This window comes from Medicago sativa, chromosome 6, assembly GCF_051527215.1.
Source record: "Medicago sativa cultivar Bolivia chromosome 6, Bolivia_mono, whole genome shotgun sequence".
NCBI classification, from domain to species: domain Eukaryota; kingdom Viridiplantae; phylum Streptophyta; class Magnoliopsida; order Fabales; family Fabaceae; genus Medicago; species Medicago sativa.
The window spans coordinates 65,164,394-65,187,981 of NC_140754.1; the positions used below are offsets into that span (position 1 = coordinate 65,164,394).

General features: G+C 32.5%; 1 protein-coding gene across 6 annotated transcripts; it reads left to right on the plus strand.

Annotated features, from left to right (window-relative positions):
• Positions 1-881: 881 nt before the first annotated feature.
• LOC146916347 (uncharacterized) lies at positions 882-13,915 on the plus strand. Of its 6 annotated transcripts, none has more exons than XM_085718498.1 (2): positions 882-1,126; positions 3,742-5,697. In XM_085718498.1, the coding sequence occupies exon 2, from the start codon at positions 3,889-3,891 to the stop codon at positions 5,530-5,532; it is 1,644 nt and encodes a 547-aa protein (XP_085574624.1). In that variant the 5' UTR covers positions 882-1,126; positions 3,742-3,888; the 3' UTR covers positions 5,533-5,697. The 6 variants fall into 6 exon arrangements, 4 of the variants coding, with proteins under 4 accessions (XP_085574624.1, XP_085574627.1, XP_085574625.1 ...); XM_085718501.1 differs by lacking the exon at positions 882-1,126 and adding an exon at positions 8,740-13,849 and having other exon boundaries at positions 3,363-5,036; XM_085718499.1 differs by lacking the exon at positions 882-1,126 and adding an exon at positions 5,734-6,907 and having other exon boundaries at positions 3,365-5,538.
• The last annotated feature ends 9,673 nt before the right edge of the window (positions 13,916-23,588 follow it).

Below are 23,588 nucleotides of genomic sequence, written 5' to 3' on the forward strand. Positions count from 1 at the left end.
TCCTTCTAGAAAAAAAAATTCCAGCACTTTTCCTTGGAAATAAAACAACTTTCTCGATCCAAGTGATTGTGTTCAAGTGGTTAATGAACTTCACTAAAGGACGAATTTGGGATTATCAGAGTTCGATTCTGGATGGAACAATACTTGGACAGACTAGTCGATCTCTGGATTTATCAGAGCCCCTTCATTTGTTAACCGCAAGGTTAACATAAAAAAATATTCTTCTCGAAAATATATGATACATAGGAATACAATTTAATAAACTTGTAAGAGACATGAATAAATACTTCTTATAGTTTTATTCTACAAACATTATGTACGGGTGTTCATGATGCAGTTTAGATCGGTTTTGAGACAAAAACTCACATAATCAAAAATAAAAATCAAATACAAATATATGTGGTTTAGTTTTTTTGGTGGTGATATATGTGGTTTAGTTTGAATTGGTATTTGGATATCCAAAATGTAACACGTAATTTTTTTTAATTAATATTAATATTAATCAAAGAAGGTAAAATAATAGGTTTGATCCAAAAAATAACATACAATATATTAAGAAATTAACATTAAAGAATGAAATTGAGCGATTATGTTTGAAACATATGAAGTAGTAATAATAAAAGATTAAATGATAAAAAAGGATAAAATTGGAATATTTTCAGATTTGTAGGGGTGAAAGTACATTTGTAGGGGTATGGGGTAAAATTTCTAGTTATTCAAAGGTTCAATCATTGAATATATGATAAAAATTCTTTTAATGAACCAATCGTTTTCCCATATAAAATCTCACCCTCCATTATTGATTCTTGAAGAAAAAAAAAAATCACATAATTTAACTTCTTGCCATTTTTCTCTAACATGCAATTCTTAGATGAAACTCTTCAAACTCTTGGTGATACTCTGGAATTTTGTTTTGTTGTTTTTGTTTATCTATCTTACTCTTCACATATATCTTGATTATTCATTTACTACTTTTCTACCTTTCTTTTTTATTTTCTTTTATTGTCTAATATATATGTGACTATTTTTTCGTGTGAACAAGGAGAAAAGGAAAAACTATGCTTCTATTTTTGCTTTTGTTGCACCCTTATGCTCGGAAAGCCTTAGAAAAACGACATCTCATAGCGTAAGTATATGTCTTTTACATTAATACTTGCATATATTGAATTAAATTATGTTTGTTCTTCTTTTTAATGAATGAAATTGGGTAGTGTGCTTTGCACTACTTTTGCCGTTAAAAAAAAAAAGAATTAAATTATGTAACATTAATACTTGCATATATTGAATTAAATTATGTAATTTGTATTGCAATTGTTTTATGTAGTAAATTTTATAGGTTTCTTCTGAAAGATAAATTTAAATTTATTATTTTAATTTTTTTAGTCAGAATATTTTATTGTTATACCTATAAGTTTTATATTAAATTGGCAACAAGTTGATGTTGCGGACATTCAATCAAAGGATGACAGACCGCGATGAATTTAGGAATATAAACCATGTGTCTTATTTTTAAATATATGTTGTATACAAAATGTTTGTGATCTATTTGGATGTCATGAGAATGATAGAAACTAAGTGGGAAGTAAAAGATTTTGAAGTTGTCATCCATGTTGTGATATGGTTATTGTAACATAAGAATGATAATGATGGAACTCGATTATTTGGTGATTTTGTCTCTTTTTTCTCTCATATATATTGAAAATGCAATTCATATGCTTATACAACACTCTTTTGGATTTTCCTATCATTTTTAATATTAAGTTAGAATTATGATTATGTGTAACTATTTGAAAAACTTTTCACTTACCCCTATGTAGTAATCTCTAATATTAATGTGATTAAGATTCACTTACATAAAAACTCACCCTTTTTTACTTCGTTAATATATATATATATATATATATATATATATATATATATATATATATATATATATGTGTGTGTGTGTGTGTGTGTGTGTGTGTGTCATTGAATAGTACTAAAGGAAATCTCATCTATAAAATAATAGTGATGTATTCTATTTTCACTAGAATAGTGCTATATAGCAAAACATAATAATAAAAGAAAAAAGTCAAACAAAAATATTGGAGAACATAAACGTGATCAAAAAAAGGAAAAAAAAAAGATTACGCAGTGACATGGAGGTAAACTAAGTCGTTGACTAAAAATCTCCGGACCAATTATAAAAGTCGGAGTAGAATCCCAAAGGTGGAGGTTACATAGGAAACTTTAAAAGAAGCTAATTTTCCAACACAAGAATGAATCTCTTTAATAAATATGAGAGACCTTAAATAAGATAGGAAAACAAAAGTAAGCACTTACGTCACTTTGCGTAGTTTTCAAGAACATGATAAAGAAAAAGTACTCTTATATAATTACACTATTAGGATAAACTATGACATGTGTTTAAACTTATAGAATATTATAAGGTCCATCAAAAATGATATTCACAGTCCATAAAATATTTACATAAACCTACGATGTAAATCAAGACAACTTCTGATATTTTTAAACAATACACATATTATTAATATAAATCAATATTAAACATATTTTTTTTTTGAAGGAATCAATATTAAAAATAATTGTATCACTATATTTCAAAAAAAAATATAAATCATTTGATCAGAAAAAAATTACAAATCATTGAATTATATATGAGTATGCTTATCACAATTTTTATTTTCACATTTGTAAGAAAAAATGCAAGCACTATTTTAATCGAACCCGTACAACGCACGGGTTATATACCTAGTAAGAAGTAAAAGGAGCCTCTGAATCCTTGTTTGTAGTTATCAAAAGATGTTTAATTAGTAGGTTTTTTGTTACACTTGAGTAGAGTGACAAAATAATCCACTAATCCATCATCCATCCAATTTATTAACCTATAAATATATTAATTACACAATAAAATCGTCAACGAATCGCAAAAATTCCATATAAATACAATTTTATTAAAAATCTGACGGATCATTAAACATTATTTAAAAAATAGTTTGTTTTTTACGTGTTGTTTTGCTTGAAAGAGCATTTGAAGTTTGTTGTTGGACAAAGAGTCGTTGACACTTGGATTTTGTTACCGTGTTTGCGGTCAATCCATCCGCCATAATTATACTATAAATTGTCTGATGCGGATGTTCATTTTTTTTTTAACTTGGTTTCGCACCCAAATACGGGTTCGGGTTGCGCATGTGATTAATGAACTTTTGTTAGGATAGATTTGAGTTGATTCACTTGAATTAATCTATCATGTTGTATTCTTGTTTGGGTTATTCCTGGGTTCTTTGTAGCACTTTCTTTTTATTTAATATATTTACTTTGGTCTAAAAAAAAATACGTAAATAGTTTAACTTTTTTTTTTGAAGAAATACGTAAATAGTTTAATACTCCCTCCGTTTCAAAATGAGTGTCGCTTTAGCCAAAAAAATTTGTTTCAAAATGAGTGTCGCTTTCAGTTTCCAATGCAATAATAACTTTTTCTTTTCAATTGTACCCTCCAATTAATACTCTGCACACTACTTCCAAAATATTACTTTTAAAACTAACCAATAGTTAATAAGGATAATTTGGTAAAATAACCATTTTCTTTCTCTTAATCATTGCATTTCTTAAACACCTAAAACGACACTCATTTTGAAACGGAGGGAGTAAAATTCTTATCTCTTTCTTTTTTTATTATTATTATCTCTTTTTTAAACTTATTTATTTAATGTTTGTAAAATGGTGAAATGAGGTTAGCAGTAAAGAACTCATGTTACATCCGTAAGTAGCTCAATTTCTTCTCTCACGAATTGTGATTCCGGTGCCGCAAGCTTCAACTGAACAATTCGCCGCCGTCACATTGAAGCCTGTTGCATCGCAACCATCAACCCGTCAGTTCCTTTAAGAATGAGAAAAGTAAGTTCTTTTGTTAAGCCATCTTTTCTTATTCCCTTTTTACCCTTATCACATTCACACTTCACAACCCTAACCCATCGATCTTCTCCCAATAATATTGATATTGATAATGTTGTTTCCTCATTCAATCGCATGCTTCGTATGAATCCTACTCCATCCATTGTTGAATTTAACAAGATCTTAACTTCTCTTGTTAAGACTAAAACCCATTACAACACTGTTATTTCCTTTTTCCGACAAATGCAATTCAACGGAATTGTGCCAACTATTGTTACTCTCAGCATCGTCATCAATTGTTACTGCCATCTACGTGAAATCAATTTTGCATTTTCTCTGTTTGGAAAAATTCTCAAAATGGGTTATCAGCCCGATACCATTACCTTAAATACACTTGTCAAAGGTTTGTGTCTTAATGGTAAGGTGAAAGAAGCTCTACACTTTCATGACCGTGTGCTTGCACTTGGATTTCAATTGAACCAAGTTACTTATGCGACCTTGATCAATGGATTGTGTAAAATGGGAGAAACAAGAGCTGCCTTGCAAATGTTGAGAAAGATTGATGGGAAATTGATCAAGACTGACGTGGTAATGTATAACATAATTATTGATAGTTTGTGTAAAGATGAATTGGTAATTGATGCCTATGAGTTATATTCTGAAATGACTGCAAAGAAAATTCCTCCTGATGTTGTCACTTTTAGTGCTCTAATTTATGGATTTTGCATTGTTGGTCGATTGAAAGAAGCATTTGGTTTGTTCCATCAAATGGTATTGAAAAACATCAACCCAGATGTCTATACTTTTAATATATTGGTTGATGCCCTTTGTAAGCAAGGAGATGTGAAAGAAGCAAAGAGTTTCTTGGTGGTGATGATGAAAGAAGGTGTAATACCGAATGTTGTTACCTACAGTTCAATAATGGATGGATATTGCCTAGTTAACAAAGTTAATAAGGCCAATCATGTATTAAACACTATTTCTCGAACAGGAGTGGCTCCTAATGCTCATAGTTATAATATCATGATTAATGGATTTTGTAAGATTAAAATGGTTGATGAAGCCTTGAGTCTCTTTGATGAAATGCGTTGCAGAGGAATTGCTCCTAATACGGTAACTTACAATTCTCTAATTGATGGTTTGTGTAAATCTGGGAGAATCTCCTATGCTTGGGAGCTGCTTGATGAGATGCATGATAGAGGTCAGCCTGCGAATGTAATGACTTACAATCCGTTTATAGATGCTTTATGCAAAAACCATCATGTTGACAAGGCTATTGCATTAGTCAAGAAAATTAAAGACCAAGGCATTCAACCAAATATGTGCACATACAATATACTTATTGATGGACTATGCAAAGAAGGACAACTTAAGAATGCACGAGATGTCTTTCAAGATCTTTTGATTAAGGGTTATAGTCTAAATATCCGAACGTATAATATCATGATCAATGGACTTTGTAAAGAGGGCTTGTTTGATGAAGCAGAGGTGTTGCTGTCAAAAATGGAAGACAACGGTATCAGTCCTGATGCCGTAACTTATGAAACTATTATCCGCGCACTCTTTCATAAAGACGAGAATAAAAAGGCGGAGAAACTTCTTCGGAAAATGATTGCTAGAGGCCTCTTGAAACAGTAATACTAGGTAAGATGATTTCTCTATATAATTGGTTATTTTGAATTTCGAAGACAATTGTGCAATCATTATGATTTCTTTATATATTTTTTAAAAGGTGTACTACTTAAAAGTCAGAATGTTCATTTCAATCCCCGATACTAAAATCATATCTCTCATTTTGTACTTCAGAATGTTGATTTTAGTTATCCTTTATCTTTGCAGTGTATTTTCAATCAACTTTATTTACTTATAAGGATTTGTCTTTTCATTGCCCAATTTTAGTGAGTCAAAGCACAAAACAATTTGAGAAGGTAGGAGCTTTGAACTATAATGTTCTTGTATATGGTGGTGTTGTATAATGTATGTGATTTATTGAATGTTGAGATGAAGTAATAAGTCTATACAAGTCATGGATATTGGAAAAATGGGTTACTCACAAGTCTGCATATAAACATGTATTTGATAATCACTTTAATTAATAGAGGAAAACAAAGTCAACTTTAAAATTTATACAGTGTGAACTTCTCTCTCTATAGATGTAATATATCCATCAATTTTAATAACTAATCACTATAACCGTGATTTGCATTAACTTCCCCTTGGAGAGGTTCATTTGTGGATCAGACTCCTCCGTTAAATTTGAACAATGCTCTCTATAAATGCACCATCATTGCAACAAATCACTATAAACGTAACATCATTGTCAAAATTGAATAATCCTCTCTGTCTGGCATCATGCATAAAAAATAATGTACTGTTGGTCAGGGGCGGAGTCAGGAATTAAAGTTTGGGGGGACCAGTTCCAATAATTTAGTAAAAAATATAAATTTATATGTATATTATGCTAGTTTATCACATGATATAAAATAAATCTATGATAAAAATGGGTCTAATCTATGTATATTATATATGCTAGTTTATCAATGATGCCTACTTAATATCATGAGAAGCTAAAGAGTTTACTAGCATCATAGTAGCAGCATCGTATAATAGTATAAAAACATGAAAATGTTGGGGGGACCGTGGTACCCCTTGGCCCCCCTAGTGGCTCTGCCACTGCTGTTGGTGGTAGTGCGGCTGCTTATAGCAGCATTTTTTTATGCAGAAAATGCTGTCAGGGAACTAGCTTGCAATGTGTGCCACTCTTAATGTTAGAATTGGATTGTGAAGTGAATGTGTCCCACTCTTATCGTGAAGCCAACAAATGTGTGGATGTTTTGGCTTCGTTGGGTTGTGAAGAAGATTCTGAGTTGATTTTCTATGAGTAGTGTCAGACTCATGTTAGACCGTTGTTTATTGCTGATTTTGTAGGAGTTACTGCTTCACATTTAGTTATTGTGTAGTCTTCTTTTTCGGGATTTAACCCTCTATTTATCCAAAAACAAAAAGAAAGAAATAGGTTGCAATGTGAGGGTGGTCGATCAAAAAGGTGGGAGATTTTTTTTTTCTTCTCTCCTTTTCCTGGAGCAGTGACAATTCTTTAGAATAAAGTTATCTTACTGACATGTTTCCTGTTTTCAATATTGCTGGATTTTTTTGAATTAGAATTTGATTTGGTTGGGAACTTTCTATGTTTTATTAGTTTGGTGATCTTACTTGTGGTGAGTGAAGCAAATATTGATAAATGGGGTGTAGGTGTGTTTTCATTCTTGTAATATTGTATTTGTATTATGTCCGTGGTGCTTTCATCTTCAATAACATTATATTTTGTCCTTTAAAATATACATAAAAATAGTTAGGTAGATGAATAAATAGATAAAAAGTATAACATTTCCAATGATACTTTTACATTGCCCTCATAGTCCTTATCCATTTCAAGCGTTTTTAATAAACTCGGCGAGCGAAAAGGATAAAGTGTTGACAAAGGACAGTATGTTCTTTAGACATGATTCCAATTCAAATAGACCAATGCTTTAAAAGAGACTTGATTCCATTTATAGCTTGAATTCTAGTTTTTTCAATGTAGTCATGACAATATAAATTTATTATTTTGACGCAATAATTTATTTTTTCAATGTAGTTCTATTGCAGTTCAAACAGTTGAATCTATTTAACTATAATTCAGAGGTTTCGTGATCTAATATTAGTCAGATGATTGATAGTCTTTATTCACTATTGGAATTATTTTCTTTAACCAATTTCCCAATATTTTTCCCAAGACATTATACTGTGTTGCATTTTGTTATGTTGCATTCTGTTGTGTTCACATGATTTATATAGTTTCTACATTGTGTAAGTATTGTCCGACCTGTTGTGCATAATATTCATTTAAAACCGTCCGACATTGTTATGTTTTAGTGACACACTGTATCCTTTCTTCTTTGCATAGTTATAGATAAAAAGAGGACAAACTATGCAACAGGCTCACTGTTACTTTTGTTTTGAGTAAGTACATGTTATTAGATATGATTCATTTTTATATGGATTCAATTCATATGCACTGACAATTTAAAGATTTTTACACTGACAGTCTATCACAATTGTCGGATCGCTATAATTATTTGACTTTAATCATATCTATCTTATAAGTCACACAAAAGGTGATTTGTGATTGGATATTTACCTTTCTAGTAGAATTTTGCAAATTGCCAAAGAGTAGAAGGTGTATCTGATGTCTGATATGACAGAGACGCATGTGATTGATTACATTCAATTAATTCTTTTTTACAAATTATATCGGTTTTGACGTGTCAGAGTTAGTTTTGTGTTGAGTGTATGTGTAAGGGTCAGTGCTTCGTTGAGGGATTGCAAGATGTCTGATATTACGTGTTCTCTCTCCTGGTTGCATTCATTCCCAATGGAAGATTATCAAAGCACCAAATAATGGTTAAGTGGCAATAGCTACCACAGAATATAACCTATCATTTGATTTTGGGATTGACCATGGAAAGTCAGGCCCTTTTTGTTTCCTATATATATAAATATAAAAATAAAAATAAAAATAAAAACTCTATATATATAAACAAGAGCCGCCTTGAAGATGTTGAAACAAATCGAAGGGAAATTGGTCATCACCAATGTGGTAATGTATAACACAATCATAGATGGTTTGTGTAAAGATAAACTTGTAAATGATGCCTATGAGTTATACTCTAAAATGATTGCAAAGAGAATTTCTCCTGATGTTGTCACTTTCAATTCTCTAATCTATGGATTTTGCATTATTGGTCAATTGAAAGAAGCCTTTGGTTTGTTCCATGAAATGGTATTGAAAAACATCAACCCGAGCGTGTATACTTTTAATATATTGGTTGATGCTCTATGTAAGGAAGGAAAGATGAAAGAAGCTAAAAATGTGATAGCTGTGATGATAAAAGAAGGTGCGGAGCCTGATGTTGTTACATATAACTCTCTAATGGATGGGTATTGCTTAATTAATCAACTGAACAAGGCCAAGCATGTATTCAACATCATAGGGAAAAGGAAAGTGACGCCTAATGTTCGCAGCTACAATATCATTATTAATGGTTTATGTAAGATTAAAATCGTTGATGAAGCCTTGAATCTCTTTAAAGAAATGCATTGTGAACCTAATATGGTAACTTACAATTCTCTTATTGATGCTTTGTGCAAATCAGGGAGAATATCTCATGCATGGGAGCTTCTTGATCAGATGCATGATAGAGGTCAACCTGCCGATGTAATCACTTACAGCTCCTTCTTACATTCTTTATGTAAAAATCGTCGTGTTGACAAGGCAATTGAATTGGTCAAGAAAATTAAAGACCAAGGCATTGAACCAAATATGTACACGTACAATATACTTATCGATGGATTATGCAAAGAAGGAAGACTTACGAATGCACAAGTTATTTTTCAAGATCTTTTGATTAAAGGCTATAATTTAACAGTTTGGACATATAATATCATAATCAATGGTCTTTGTTTAGAGGGCTTATTTGATGAAGCTGTGACCCTGTTGTCAAAAATGGAAGACAATGGTTGCATTCCTGATGCTGTAACATACGAAACAATTATCCGTGCTCTCTTTAAAAATGACGAGAATAATAAGGCAGAGAAACTTCTACGTGAAATGATTGCTCGAGGTCTACTGTAAGAAAAGTACTAGTTAAGATTATTTCTTATTAATTATTAGGTTACTTTGAATTTCGTTGACAACGATTGAATCCTAATTATTCGTTTGAATGGTTACATATACAAATGATGATCAACTAACAATGACCTCACTCCTTAGTTTTAATTCGAATTCATGTGTTTTTATTTTTGAAATAAATATTTTTTTCTTTCCAATGTTCTGTCATTTTTTCTTCATATAGTTGTAAGTTTTTCTTTTCTTTTCATTCATGGGTTACTCTTTGTGTTTTAACTCACAAACCAAATAGAAACAAATATGGTTATTCTTTGGTTATTCTGTGATCTTTGGCTAGTGTTCGTCGTGTGCAATACAGTTAATAAAATCTTGATATGTGATATATTTTTGTGTTTTAGACTTATACAGTTTGTTGTGGTTGAGTCAGATACAAGTTGTGCCACTGTCGTTTGAAAAATTGGATGGAGTCCTCTTTTTTCTTCTTCTCTGGTGTTGTGTTGGTAGGATGGGTCGGATACACTTTCATATTTCTGTGCTATCTTGAATTTGGTATAACGTGCATGACTCATTGGTGTAGTCATACAAAAGCAATATAACAATGTGTGAATGTATAAGGGTGATATATTTTTGTGTTTTAGACTTATACAGTTTGTTGTGGTTGAGTCAGATACAAGTTGTGCCACTGTCGTTTGAAAAATTGGATGGAGTCCTCTTTTTTCTTCTTCTCTGGTGTTGTGTTGGTAGGATGGGTCGGATACACTTTCATATTTCTGTGCTATCTTGAATTTGGTATAACGTGCATGACTCATTGGTGTAGTCATACAAAAGCAATATAACAATGTGTGAATGTATAAGGAATTCAGGCAATTTCAAATATTTTTACCGACTTAGTTTGTACTCTAAGATTCTAGAACCTTCTGCTGAGCTCTAGAAGCTTCATCTGTTTATTCCAGTTCTGCCACTGTGGTTAAAGTTAATTAGCCACCTCTGTCCAGCTGGTAATGACAACTAGGGTGTAGGTTAACTCAATAGTGACTGTAGGTTAAGCTTTCCTATATAGGGATTGTAACTCAATAGATCGAATAACAAATTTTTGAATTCTCTGTTTTTTGTTAAACAATAACTATTGAAATACATTTGGCTGAGAGAGGTTCATTCCACCATTACACATTGTACTAGCTTAATATTTCTTTTGTTGAGTGGATGACGATCAAGAACCTCCTCACTATTTAATAAAGGAATTTTATCAGTAGAGTTGATAAATGAAATGTTACCTTTTTGGAAACCTTGTCTTTGGTAGAACGGACCTTGGAATTAAAAATGTTCTCGAAGACTGATAGTTGATTGGAAAGATAGCTAAGTTCATTTTCGTACAAAGTGATGCATTATCTGAATATTGTTATGCCTTTGATTGGTGGAGGATTTAGTCTCATTTTTCTGACCAAAATATAAGAAGCCTGAAAATGTGGTTTATAAAGAAATTAAAATCTCTTTGGAAATTAATGCAAAAACTGCTTAAGTTTTAGAATCTTTATTAGAAAATATGTGCATTCTTTTGTTATTTCTAACACAATTATGACTCAAAAAGAATCATCCGATCATATACTAAATTTTCCGTGTTTAGCTGCTCTTGTTAAGTCCAAAAGAAGATTTTTAAGTGTTAAGTGATATTAGTAATGAAGGTCTGATTTGCACCTTTGGCCAGCAAGCTTTAGGATATGTTTGAATTGACGAATTTGAGATTATATACTAACATAAATACTAGTGGGATTATTTGGAATAGTTTATGGAAATAACTTAGGACATATCCACAAGTTGTTTTCATCTAAGGTCTCCAATATAGCTTATTAAAACAACTTATAGCTTATACAAAAATAGTTGGTTCAAGCAGTATCACATGCTTTGAGGATTAGTTATACATTTTCTCACTCTTCGTCACCTTTTTACAAACTCTAATATTGTATAATGAGTCGATTCTTTGGTTACTGTCTTACTATAGAAAGCCAAATAAACTACCACTCCGATGATAATTTATATTATATGATGAGTCTATTCTCACACTTTCTCTAGTGCACATTATATGCTATTCTAGTTTTCCACCTCCTTCATTTCAATCTAGTTAGTTGACCGTCATTCCAATAAGGCATGATCCTATAACTTCTGGAAATGGGATAAATGGGTGGTGACTAGTGGTAGTATTGCTTAGCCTGCATATTGAAGTTGTAATGCAAAAACGTAAAAAATTAAGTTTTTGGACGTGTGTGGAGTCTGAGTCATCAAATGTTTTTGCACGTTTGTTTGTTTCTACTTCTAGTGTGCATTGTGTTGGTAGCTGTGGCTATGTTGCTGGGAGGTTGTACCGTGCAGCTGTTTTTGTGTTGATTTTGCTGCTGTATATCCGTGCAGTTTGTTTTCTCGTCGTTTTTGGCCTTCAGTTCGGCTGAGGCTTGTGCGTTTTTTTCGTTGTAGAGGCATGTTGGCTCTGTCAGACTAAGCCAGTTATTCAGAAAATGAAGGTTGATTAGATATTATGGGGAAGTTGGACTCACTATTGTGGCGGGTATGTAGGTTGTACTAAGTCAGTTTGCATTGCTGCCCTGTGTTGGGTTTCAGTTATTGAGTCTGTTGTGGGAGGTTGGATTCTAACATAATTATGCAATAGCTAAGAGGAGGTTGCGTTGTGCTGGTGTCAATAGTTGTAGTGTGCTGGAGTCGGTTGTGTTCACATGATTCTTGTAGTTTCTACCGTTATCATTGGCATACTTAAAGATCTATCCAGTAACCAGTGGATACCTTCCATTAGGGCTTTTTACTCTTGATATCAACATTCTGGTTCTGTTATCACTACCTTGTTCCAAATGAGAATGTAGGAAGGTTTGACAGGTTTTGCGGTTTTCAATAATAGGACAATCTAGTTGTCTAGAAACCAGATGAAATTTCTAACAAAATAATATTCAGTTAGTGCTCCAGGTTTACTGATAGGATTGATTTAGGATGTGCTACAAGTTTTTTTTTTTACTGATTAATTAATTAATTGATGATGAATTACCTGATTGATCTTTCACTATATGCTTTTTCAGCTGAAATTTTGGTTTGCTCTCAACAGATCATATTTATTTTATGATGAAAGTCTTGCAATTGGCTTGATTACATCGTATTAAGTTCCATGAATGTACTCCTTATCTCTTGAACAGTAAAACTTAGTTGAGTTTTTATGAGGTGGATGGACCTTCGAATTGAAAAAGTTAAGTATGGCTTAGAAAGATGTCGTGAGGGTGATGGACCTTTGAATTACTCAAGGCTTTGACAATTTTGAAATAAGGTAGAGAAATAAGGTAGAGCTAGAAGGATTACCAACGGCATTGGAGGTAATAGCAGTATCATGTTTGGATCTTTGTAGATGAGTTGAAACTTCATTTTTCTATTAAGTCTACATTGATTTCTTGTTTAATATATACTGAATTTTGCAGATCACGGATTAACAACTTGTTTCCATGAAAATTTCAAGTTGTATATTCCATCTTCAATTTCAATTTCAATTCAAAAACAGAAATAGAAATGACTATGAATATCATAAGATCAAATGTCAATATGATTACTAATTATGTCACAACTATGAAAACTGTCACTGACTCACCTTTGAATCTACAAAAAACAAGGATGGTTGCACGTGAATCACTGTATGCTAATTGGATATTTTATAGAAATAGTTATTTCTTAATTTAGGAGCATTTTATAGCTTTCTTAATTGAAGTGCAAAACTTTTCTGATAGCTAATACCAAGCCTAGCATGAAATACTAGACATGTGATTTTGATATCATGCTGGGTAGTGTGGTTATGCTGTCTGTGGAGTGGACCTGTTTGTGATACCAGAATGTGTGTCTATAAAAGTAATCAATCTGTGTTGATGGTTAGGAATAACACTGGTTAGGATAGAACACTGAGAAGTGATAGCTTCAATGGAATTGGAGAAGCACAATATAGTGGATAAAGAACATTAAGCATTGGAGGGACAGAAGGCTGGCATTGAGTAACTCAAAAAAGTAATGACTAGTAGTAAAAGTTTATGTAATTTTTATGCTGCAAAAGGAGATTATTAATAATGGTTTATGGACCTCTCTGTTGCAGCTGTTGGATGTTAGAAGTTTCAGTTTGTTTCTCTCATTTGATGTGGCCCTGCGTTGTTAATTGTAATTTTGGTGGTCTGTTAAACGAAGGAAATTTTTTTGCTGTCTTGATGACATGAACCTAATGGACAATTCTGAGTACTAACGCTTATATTGGTTTCTCCCCTTGTAATTTTTGTATACAATTTGAGTTTTAATTACAATTTGTCCATGAGGTTTGTTGTACAACTTTAGTTCAGTAGGGATGTGTTATTAAAATGCGAAAGTTGTAAAAGATAAAACTAAAAGGAATATAAAGATAAATATATAGTTGTTAATGAAAGATGAGTCTAGCAAAAAGACCTAGATTACCACGTCGATCTCTTCCCGAACCAAACATGAATCTTTCAATTCATTTGCCTCTCACACTCAATTCCTTATAGGAAATTTACCTATCTTTATTATCGAATGAGCATATCCTCTTTTCTCTATTTCTAAAAATCTTGAAAATGATTACCAATACAAGATTAAAATATTTGGAGGACTCTTTTAACCAAATAAATAATTGTCAGCAAAGTTGTTTTTTACTCATACCAAATAATTCTGATTAATTTATCCTTTTTTCTCAATTTTTAAAAATCTTGAAAATGATTACCAATACAAGATTAAAATATTTGGAGGACTCTTCTAACCAAATAAATAATTGTCAGCAAAGTTGTTTTTTTACTCATATCCAAAAAATTCTAATTAATTTATACGTATTTAAATCTAAACTTGAAAAGGTATCCACGTTTCATATTCAACACGTTCCTAGCAGGAATACCTCCAGTTGAAGGTTGAAGGAACTTGTTGAAAAAAAAATGTAAAACTTAATTACCTAAATTACATCTCATCTCATTTAATTGTATAAAAAAGTTAATATTTAATATTTTATTCTCAAACCTATTATTAAACCCACTTATCAACAATTCTTATATTCCCTTTTAATTAATAGGGTGTTTGTTTCAAATTAAATGGATTCATTCCTACGAATGATTTTCATGAGAATATAAATGATCAAAGTTTTATTCATATATACATTTTAGAGTTTTATTCATATATATATATATATATATATATATATATATATATATATATATATATACACACACACACACACACATTTGAGAGAGAAAAAAAAAACTATTTGTTAACTTTTATTTTATGAGATTTACTTGAAGAGAGAAAGTTATGAGTAGTTACACATGATTTTTTTTGGTAAAGTCTTACTCATGAATTTATTCATCCTTCTAGAAAAAAAAGTTCCCACACTTTTCCTTCGAAATAAAACAACTTTCTCGATTCAAGTGATTGTGCTTAAGTGGTTAATGAGCTTTGCGAAAAGATGAATCGTTCAAGAGAATCTGAGTTTGATTTCTGGATGGAACAATACTTGAACAGACTAGTCGATCTTTGGATTATCAGAGCCCCTTCATTTGTTAACTGAAAGGTTAACATAAAAAAAATCTTTCTCGAAAATGTCTAATACATTGAAATACAATTTAATAAACTTGTAAGAGACATGTATAAATATTTCTTATAGTTTTATTCTACAAACATTATATAGAGGTGATCGTGATGCAGTTTAGATCAGTTTTAAGGCAAAAACGCATGCGATCAAAAATAAAAATAAAATGCCATTCAGGTTGGATGACTATTTATAGAAAATCAATCTAATCCGATACAAATATATGTGGTTTAGTTTGAATTGGTTTTTGGATATCCAAAATGTAACACATAATTTTTTTTTAATTAATATTAATATTAAGAACTTCAAAAAAAAAAATATTAGTCAAAGAAAGTAAAATAATAGGTTTCATATAAAAATAACAAAATATATTAAGAGATTAACATTAAAGAATGAAAGTGAGTGATTATGTTTGAAACATATGAAGTAGTAATTATATAGAGTAAATTAATACAATATCTTATATATTAAAATTCTTAAGTCTACATTCAATAATTTATATATTTTTTAGATGTTTTATAAAAGAATCAAAATCTATTTTGTGTTTGGTTATCGTAAAACATCATTTTAAAAAATAATTTAGTTTGTTTAGTACAATTATATAAAAGAATTTGTTGTTACAAAATTTTCTTAATATTTTGACGTTTGTTTTTCTCTCTATTCTAAATTGGATTTTTTGTTAAAAAAACAAAAAAAAAAAGATTAAAATATATTAGGATGAAATGCTTTGTTCATTAATTTTGATAATGAAATATAGATTGTTAAAAATTAAAATGTGTACATAGCAATATTATTATCACTAGCGGAAAGATGGACACTATCGGGCTCGTCTATCCGCTCTTTCTACTGTGCTAACGCATGTAATTATTTTATTATGTTTGTTTGAATAATTTAGATTAAAAATTTTAAATTTTAAAATATTAATGGAAATCATTGATATATTGATTTATAAACAAAATATTGTCAAAACATATAACAAAATTATTTTTGAACTCAGCATATTTTAGTTTGCCGGCATATAAAATTAAGATAAAATAATGATCATTTATTGTTTATTCTAATAGTAATTAGTAACATCATAACATAATTGTATAAATGACATGTTATGTAAAAGAAACATTTTTTTTTGAAGAAATGAAAATGGGATATATTAACAACGGCGGTGAGAACACATTAGTACAAGGTGTACCAAAGGAACCACCCCAGAAATCAAAGAGTCATACAAATGATTTACACATTAAAGGTCAGTCGATACCCAAACAAAGTAAAGAGTCCGACCACCATCTTTGGGAACCATACACAAAAGTGGTATTGTGAGCTTTTAGCCACCACAATGAATGAAACTTTGCTTTTTCTAAAAGCTGGATAACCGGTGTTTCAATGTTATTAAATAACCTGTTATTACGTTCGGTCCACACCAGCCAAACGCAAAGTAACCAAGCCAATTGAAGAAACGACCTACGCTTCCTTGAGTGACCTGTGGAATGAATAAACTGATAAAAATGGTCACAATATTTTGAGGGTCAACTCCAGCCACACCAATCCAAGACCTGATATGCTGCCATAAAGAACCGAAGACCTCACAATGCATAAACAAATGGGACACCGTCTCAGCATAGCCGCACCCCGCCACACATGTGTTGGCCGCATCTCGAAGAGAGCCACGCCTTTGCAGATTGATTTTGGTAGGTAACCTGTCCTTCAGCAATCGCTAAGCAATAATGGACACCTTCAAAGGAACCTGTTTGTGCCATACTAGATCGTCTGTTTCGACATGAGTAAAAGAGACCGTTGATGTCAGAATCTGATAAGCTCCTTTCACTGTATATCCAGCATGAGAATCCGGATCTCACTGCCACCTGTCAGAAATAGAAGACTGCACACAAACATTATCAAGTAAAAGCCTACACTCTTCTAACATCTCTTCCTCCCACGCCCACAAACGTCTCCGCCACCTCCAAGCTTCCCCACCTACTTCCCAACCAAGAGAAAGCATATCTGCCACCGTGCTTAACTTATTTTCTGAAAGATCAAATAAGCGAGCAAACCTACTAAGTAAATGAACCTCTCCTACCCACCTATCATACCAAAATAATGTGTTAGAACCATCCCCTAACACCTTCGACACCCTCGTGGCAAACCAGCCCCCGTCAACCTCACCTACACCATCCCTAATCTTCGCTACCTCCCTCCACCAATGAGAAACTCTCCGGCCCCCAACCTCCAACCTTCCAGCCTCCTCACCATATCTTGCCACTAACACCCTATACCGAAACCCCCCTCTATCCACCAACAACCTCCAACACCATTTACCCAACAAGGCTAAATTAAATTCCCTCAACTGCCTCACCCCCAAACCTCCTAACTCCTTTCGTAAAAAAATAGAGCTCCAAGCAATCCAGGAAATTTTCCTGTTTTCCTCACTCCCACCCCAATTTTTTTTATTAAAAATAGATTCAATGAGAGAGATTATACCTGACGGAGCCTTGAAAAAGGAAAGAGCATAGACAGAAAGCGAAGTCAGGACAGACTTGAGAAGAACTAAACGACCCCCGAAGGATAGAAAGCGACTTTGCCACCCCGACAATCTAGCATTAATGGTATTCACCATCGGATCCCAAAACACCAACTGCTGAGGATCACCTCCAATTGAGAGACCAAGATACATGAACGGGATTTTACCCACTTTACAATTTAAAACTGATGCCGCCTCCGTTAGCCAAGAATCCCCAATATTAACTCCAACCAGCAAACTCTTATGAAAATTCACTTTTAAACCAGACATCTCCCCAAACAGAGTCAACACCGCCCGTAATGCTCGCACATTAGCCCAACTCTTTTCACCTATAAGCAATGTATCATCCGCAAACTGTAAGTGGGATACCCCCACCGAGTTAGATGTCCCAACATGATAACCTCTAAATAAATTATTAGCTACCCCACCATTCATCATAACATTCAAACCTTCAGCTGCTAGCAAAAAAAGAAAAGGAGAGAGGGGATCCCCTTGACGCAATCCCCTTTGCAAAGGAAACTCATCTGTTGGACTTCCATTAACTAGAATCGAAGCTGTTGCTGTACTAACACATTCTTTAATCCATTTCCTCCACAACACAGGGAACGCTATCTTATGCATAACCGCATCCAAATACCCCCAATCCACCGAGTCGTATGCTTTTTCAAAATCAACTTTAAAAAGCATTAACTCATTTTTCTCCTTTTTAGCCTCATCCACCACCTCATTTGCTATTAAAATACCGTCAAGAATCTTCCTATCCTTCACAAAAGCCGTCTGAGTTTCTGATATTACCCGGCCAATAACCAATCTCAACCTGTTAGCTAACACTTTCGACAATATTTTATATAAACACCCAACCAAGGAAATAGGTCGAAACTCATTTAAACTCTGGGGGCTATCAACCTTCGGAATGAGAGCTATAAAAGTAGAATTGATACCTCTTGTTAATTTACCATTTCGATGAAATTCTGATACAAAACTCATAACATCACCTTTTAACAATTCCGAAAAATCCTTGATGAACCCAAAATTCACTCCATCCGGGCCAGGACCCTTATAGCAATCACAATCCCAAACTGCCGCTTTTACTTCCGCTTCCAAGAAAGGTTTTATCATACCACTTCCTTCGACATAAGATAGAGATTTGAATATTAAATTGCCGACCCCCGGTCTTGACACATTAGAAGCCGCAAAATGATTTTGAAAATGAGAATAAATTGCGCTTCGAATGGGTTGCACACCTTCGACAATGTTTCCGTCAACCAACAGAGAAACGATAGCATTCCGCCTCCGTCGACTAGCAAGAACCAAGTGGAAATACTTAGAGTTTGCATCCCCATCCTTCAACCAATGTAGTCGTGACTGTTGCCAACTGATGCTCATACTAACACGAGACAAAGAATGAATATCATGAGTAATGCCCCTCATCTCCTCAATTTCTCCCGCTGACAACCCACCATCCTCTCCTTTTTCATCTAGCTCGGAGAGACGCACTTTTAAATTATCAATCTTTCCTGGTATATTTCTAGCATGTAATGAGTGCCACTCCTTCAAAGCATACTTGATCAATTTTAACTTTTCTCGAAGAACAAAGCCGCCCCACCCATCTATTTGGAATGACCGCCATTTATCTTGCACAAACTGTTTGTACCCAGGTAAGTCTTGCCAACATTTTAACATCCTCAACGGACGGGGACCCCAATTCTCCTCATCTACAGACAGCTGAAGTGGACAATGATCAGATAGACCCCTAAGAAGGGCTACCTGAAAACAATTGGGCCAATGAAGGAACCACTCTTCGGAAAGCAAGAATCGATCTAACCTGCTCATAGAGGTACCATCCCCTTTAAACCACGTGAACCGACGACCACACAAAGACAAATCAATCAACCCATTATCATTAATAAAGAGACTAAATTGCTGAATATCATTAGACTGAGTAACTTCCCTTGATGATCGCCGTTCCTCCATACTACAGACCGCATTAAAATCACCGCGCACACACACCTTTGCACCCCCTAGCATCTGCAATCTTGTCGACAAAGAGACCCACAAATCATGTTTAGCTCGGTACTCACAAGGAGCATAAATACTAATCAAGTAAAACTCCTCATTAGTCCGGATAAATCTCCCATGAATCTGTAACATATATGTTCTTTACTAATAGACGACCAAACTTCCACTTCCTTTGTATCCCACAAAATTAACAACCTGCCTGACGCCCCCACTGAAGGGCGATACAAAAAATCATTGTCTAAATTGCCCCACAACGACGTACACAAAGAATCATCACAAACTGCTAATTTTGTTTCTTGAAGACAAATAATAAAAGGACTTTTTTCTCCTACCAATTTCCGAACTTCCCTCCTCTTCTTTACTCCACCTAACCCCCGTACATTCCAAGATACCAACTTCATCGAAACACCCACCCCTCCCAATCACCCCCAACACACCGGAACCCCTACTCCCCCCCATCCTCCTCGCCTCCCCCAACCAACACAGGCGTTAAAACCGACCCAACCGATTTGTTTCTAGGCTGAGATAGTACACTAAACTTGTTGTGGGTGCTTTCGGAAATAGAAACGCCAATAACCTTACCAATACCTTGTATGTCATCCACCTTGGTCTTCTCACTACCATGTAAAACTACCCAATTTTTCCAGTCATTATTCACTGATTCCGACGATATTGAAACGTTGTTTGAACTTTCTCTAGGCACCTCTAACGACCTGGTTACCTTCTCCCGTTGTTATGATTGCGATAAAAAAATATCTTTAAAAGAAACATTGTTATGATTGCGATAAAAAAATATCTTTAAAAACTACATTTTTCGTAAAGTCTCCATCTTCTCCTTCTATTTTCCCTTTATTTAATAATTAAAAAACCACGGTTCTCTTTATATATATAAAAAAAAAACCACGCTATCATAGTTTTTATAAGCAATTATAAACCAACAAAGTCAAATATAATCCATAAAATTAATCGACTTTGATTAGTTGTAACATGAAAGGAAAAGAAAAAAACTTACACGTTAATTCTGAATTCTGATGCAGAGGGCTGAGAGGTTGAGAAAAACTAAACAATGCGGAAACGAATTATTAACTGTGAGAACCATACTTATTAATATTTAATATAGTGTTAACAAATCTTTTTCTAAAATATTTTGAGTCTTAATCTTTTTTTGAAGGATTTAAAGTCCAATCTTTAACATTATTTTTTGCTCACATTTGTTACCAATCTTTTTTCAGAAGATTTAAAGTCCAATTTTTAACATTATTTTTTGCTCATGTTTGTTATTAATCTTTTTGTTAGAGGATTTAAAGTCCAATCTTTAACAATATTTTTTTCTCACGTTTGTTACCAGTCTTTTTTTAGTGGATTTAAAGTTCAATCTTTAACATTATTTTTTGCTCACGTTTGTTACTAATATTTTTTTAGAGGATTTAAAGTCCAATCTTTACTATTATTTTTTGCTTACGTTTGTTACAATTGATCAAAGGCTAAGGAAGAGTAACTTATATTAATAAAATAATATGAAAATACTGTTTGTTGTGGAAGTAATAAAATAATTTGGAAATACTGTATTTTGTGGAAGGGATAAGAAAATACTTGGCAATGTTTGTCCGTTGTATTGAGGGGAACAATAGAGATGTACTATATAACATGAGTTTTTGTTTTGTGCTAGTTTTTTGTGCGTTTGATATGTGGTTAACGGAGGTAAAAGAGGGTTAACAGGGACGATTAGTGACATGAATTAGTAATCCACGTGTTATTTTATAATCGGCTAACAGTAAGAACATTTCATAAGGAATTGTGCGTAAGTTTTCTCCTTAAATTAAATTTATTCTTATCTATTTGTTACATGTATTATTTTTATTTAAAATTAAAATAAAAAATTAAGGGTATTTTTGGAAAGAAAAGTCAAACCCAAAAGTGTGCTGAAGGGGTAATTTTCTTTATATATATAGTATAGATCTATATGTTACATGTTTTATTTGTATTTAAAATTAAAATTTAAAATTAAGGGTATTTTTGGAAAGAAAAGTCCAACCCAAAAGTGTGCCGAAAGGGATAGTTTTGTTTATATAGAAGTATAGATAAAATAATAAAATAATATGGAAATATTGTTTTTTTGGAAGTAATAAAATAATATGGAAATATTGTTTCTTGTGGAAGGGATATAAAAATACTTGGCAATCTTTGTCAGTTGTATTGAGGGGAACAACACAGATGTACAACATAAAATCGGCTGATAAAAGTAACATGAGATTTTGTTTTGTGCTAGTTTGTTGTGAGTTTGATTTGTGGTTAACGGAGGTAAAAGAGGGTTAACGGGGACGATTAGTGACATAGATTAGTAATCCACGTGTTATTTTATAATTGGCTAATAGTAAGAACAATTCATAAGGAATTGTGCGTAAGTTTTCTCCTTAAATTAAATTTTTTCTTATCTATTTGTTACATGTATTATTTGTATTTAAAATTAAAATAAAAAATTAAGGGTATTTTTGGAAAGAAAAGTCAAACCCAAAAGTTAGCTGAAAGGGGTAATTTTCTTTATATATAGTATAGATCTATGTTACATATTTTATTTGTATTTAAAATTAAAATTAATAATTAAGGGTATTTTTGGAAAGAAAAGTCCAACCCAAAAGTGTTCTGAAAGGGGTAGTTTTGTTTATATAGAAGTATAGATAAAATAATATGGAAATATTGTTTTTTTGGAAGTAATAAAATAATATGGAAATATTGTTTCTTGTGGAAGGGATATAAAAATACTTGGCAATCTTTGTCGGTTGTATTGAGGGGAACAACACAGATGTATAACATAAAATCGGCTAATAAAAAGTAACATGAGTTTTTGTTTTGTGCCAGTTTTTTTGAGTTTGATTTGTGGTTAACAGAGGTAAAAGAGGGTTAACGGGGACGATTAGTGACATTGATTAGTAATCCATGTGTTGTTTTATAATTGGCTAACAGTAAGAACAGTTCATAAGGAATTGTGCGTAAGTTTTCTCCTTAAATTAAATTTATTCTTATCTATTTGTTAGTGTTATTTGTATTTAAAATTAAAATTAAAAATTAAGGGTATTTTTGAAAAGAAAAGTCAAACTCAAAAGTGTGCTGAAAGGGGTAATTTTCTTTATATATAGTATAGATCTATTTGTTACATGTGTTATTTGTATTTAAAATTAAAATGAAAAATTAAGGTTATTTTTGGAAAAAAAAGTCAAACCCAAAAGTGTGCTGAAAGAAGTAGTTTTCTTTATATATAGTATAGATAAGTTAGTTTTGTTTGTTTACTATCATAAAAATCAATTTTTAAGATGTGAAACTCTTACACTTGAGTTTCTTATATTAGAAAAAAATTGAAAAAACTACTTGGAATAGCCTTTCATTTTTTATTTACCCCTGTAAAAAAAAAATTATTTACCCATGTATAGGTCATAAAAAAAACCTTTTTTTTTTTGCAGAAATTTTCATTTTTTTTACCTATAAAGGGGTAAATAATTTTTTTTTTACAGAATGTAAAACCGAAAATGACCTACATTAAGAAAATTGTTGTTGACACATTCCATATGGCTGAGACACACATGTAAAATACCTTTTTGCCCCCTCGGCAGTTAACTGCCGAGGAATTCAAAATTCGGCTGCAGTTAACTGCCGAGGAATTCCTCGGTAGTTAACTGCCGAGCAAAACGGTTTCATCAGATGAAACAGTCACCTGCTCCCCCTACACACTATTTTCTCATCACCTTCCATACAACTCCAATCCAAGCCAAAATTCTAAATTTTTTTTCATCAAATCTTGCTCCAAACTGATTCAAGCATCAAGCATAGGATGTATCAACACACTTTTGACGTAAAAAAACAGGTATTGTGCATTTTATTCG

What these genes read in the sequence shown, in the direction of transcription:
- LOC146916347 (XM_085718501.1), top strand. Translation starts at nt 3,889, where the DNA reads ATGAGAAAAGTAAGTTCTTTTGTTAAGCCATCTTTTCTTATTCCCTTT. An exon ending in AATTCTCTAATTGATGGTTT is followed by an intron (nt 5,037 to 8,739) that starts GTGTAAATCTGG and finishes CATCAACCCGAG; the next exon opens with CGTGTATACTTTTAATATAT.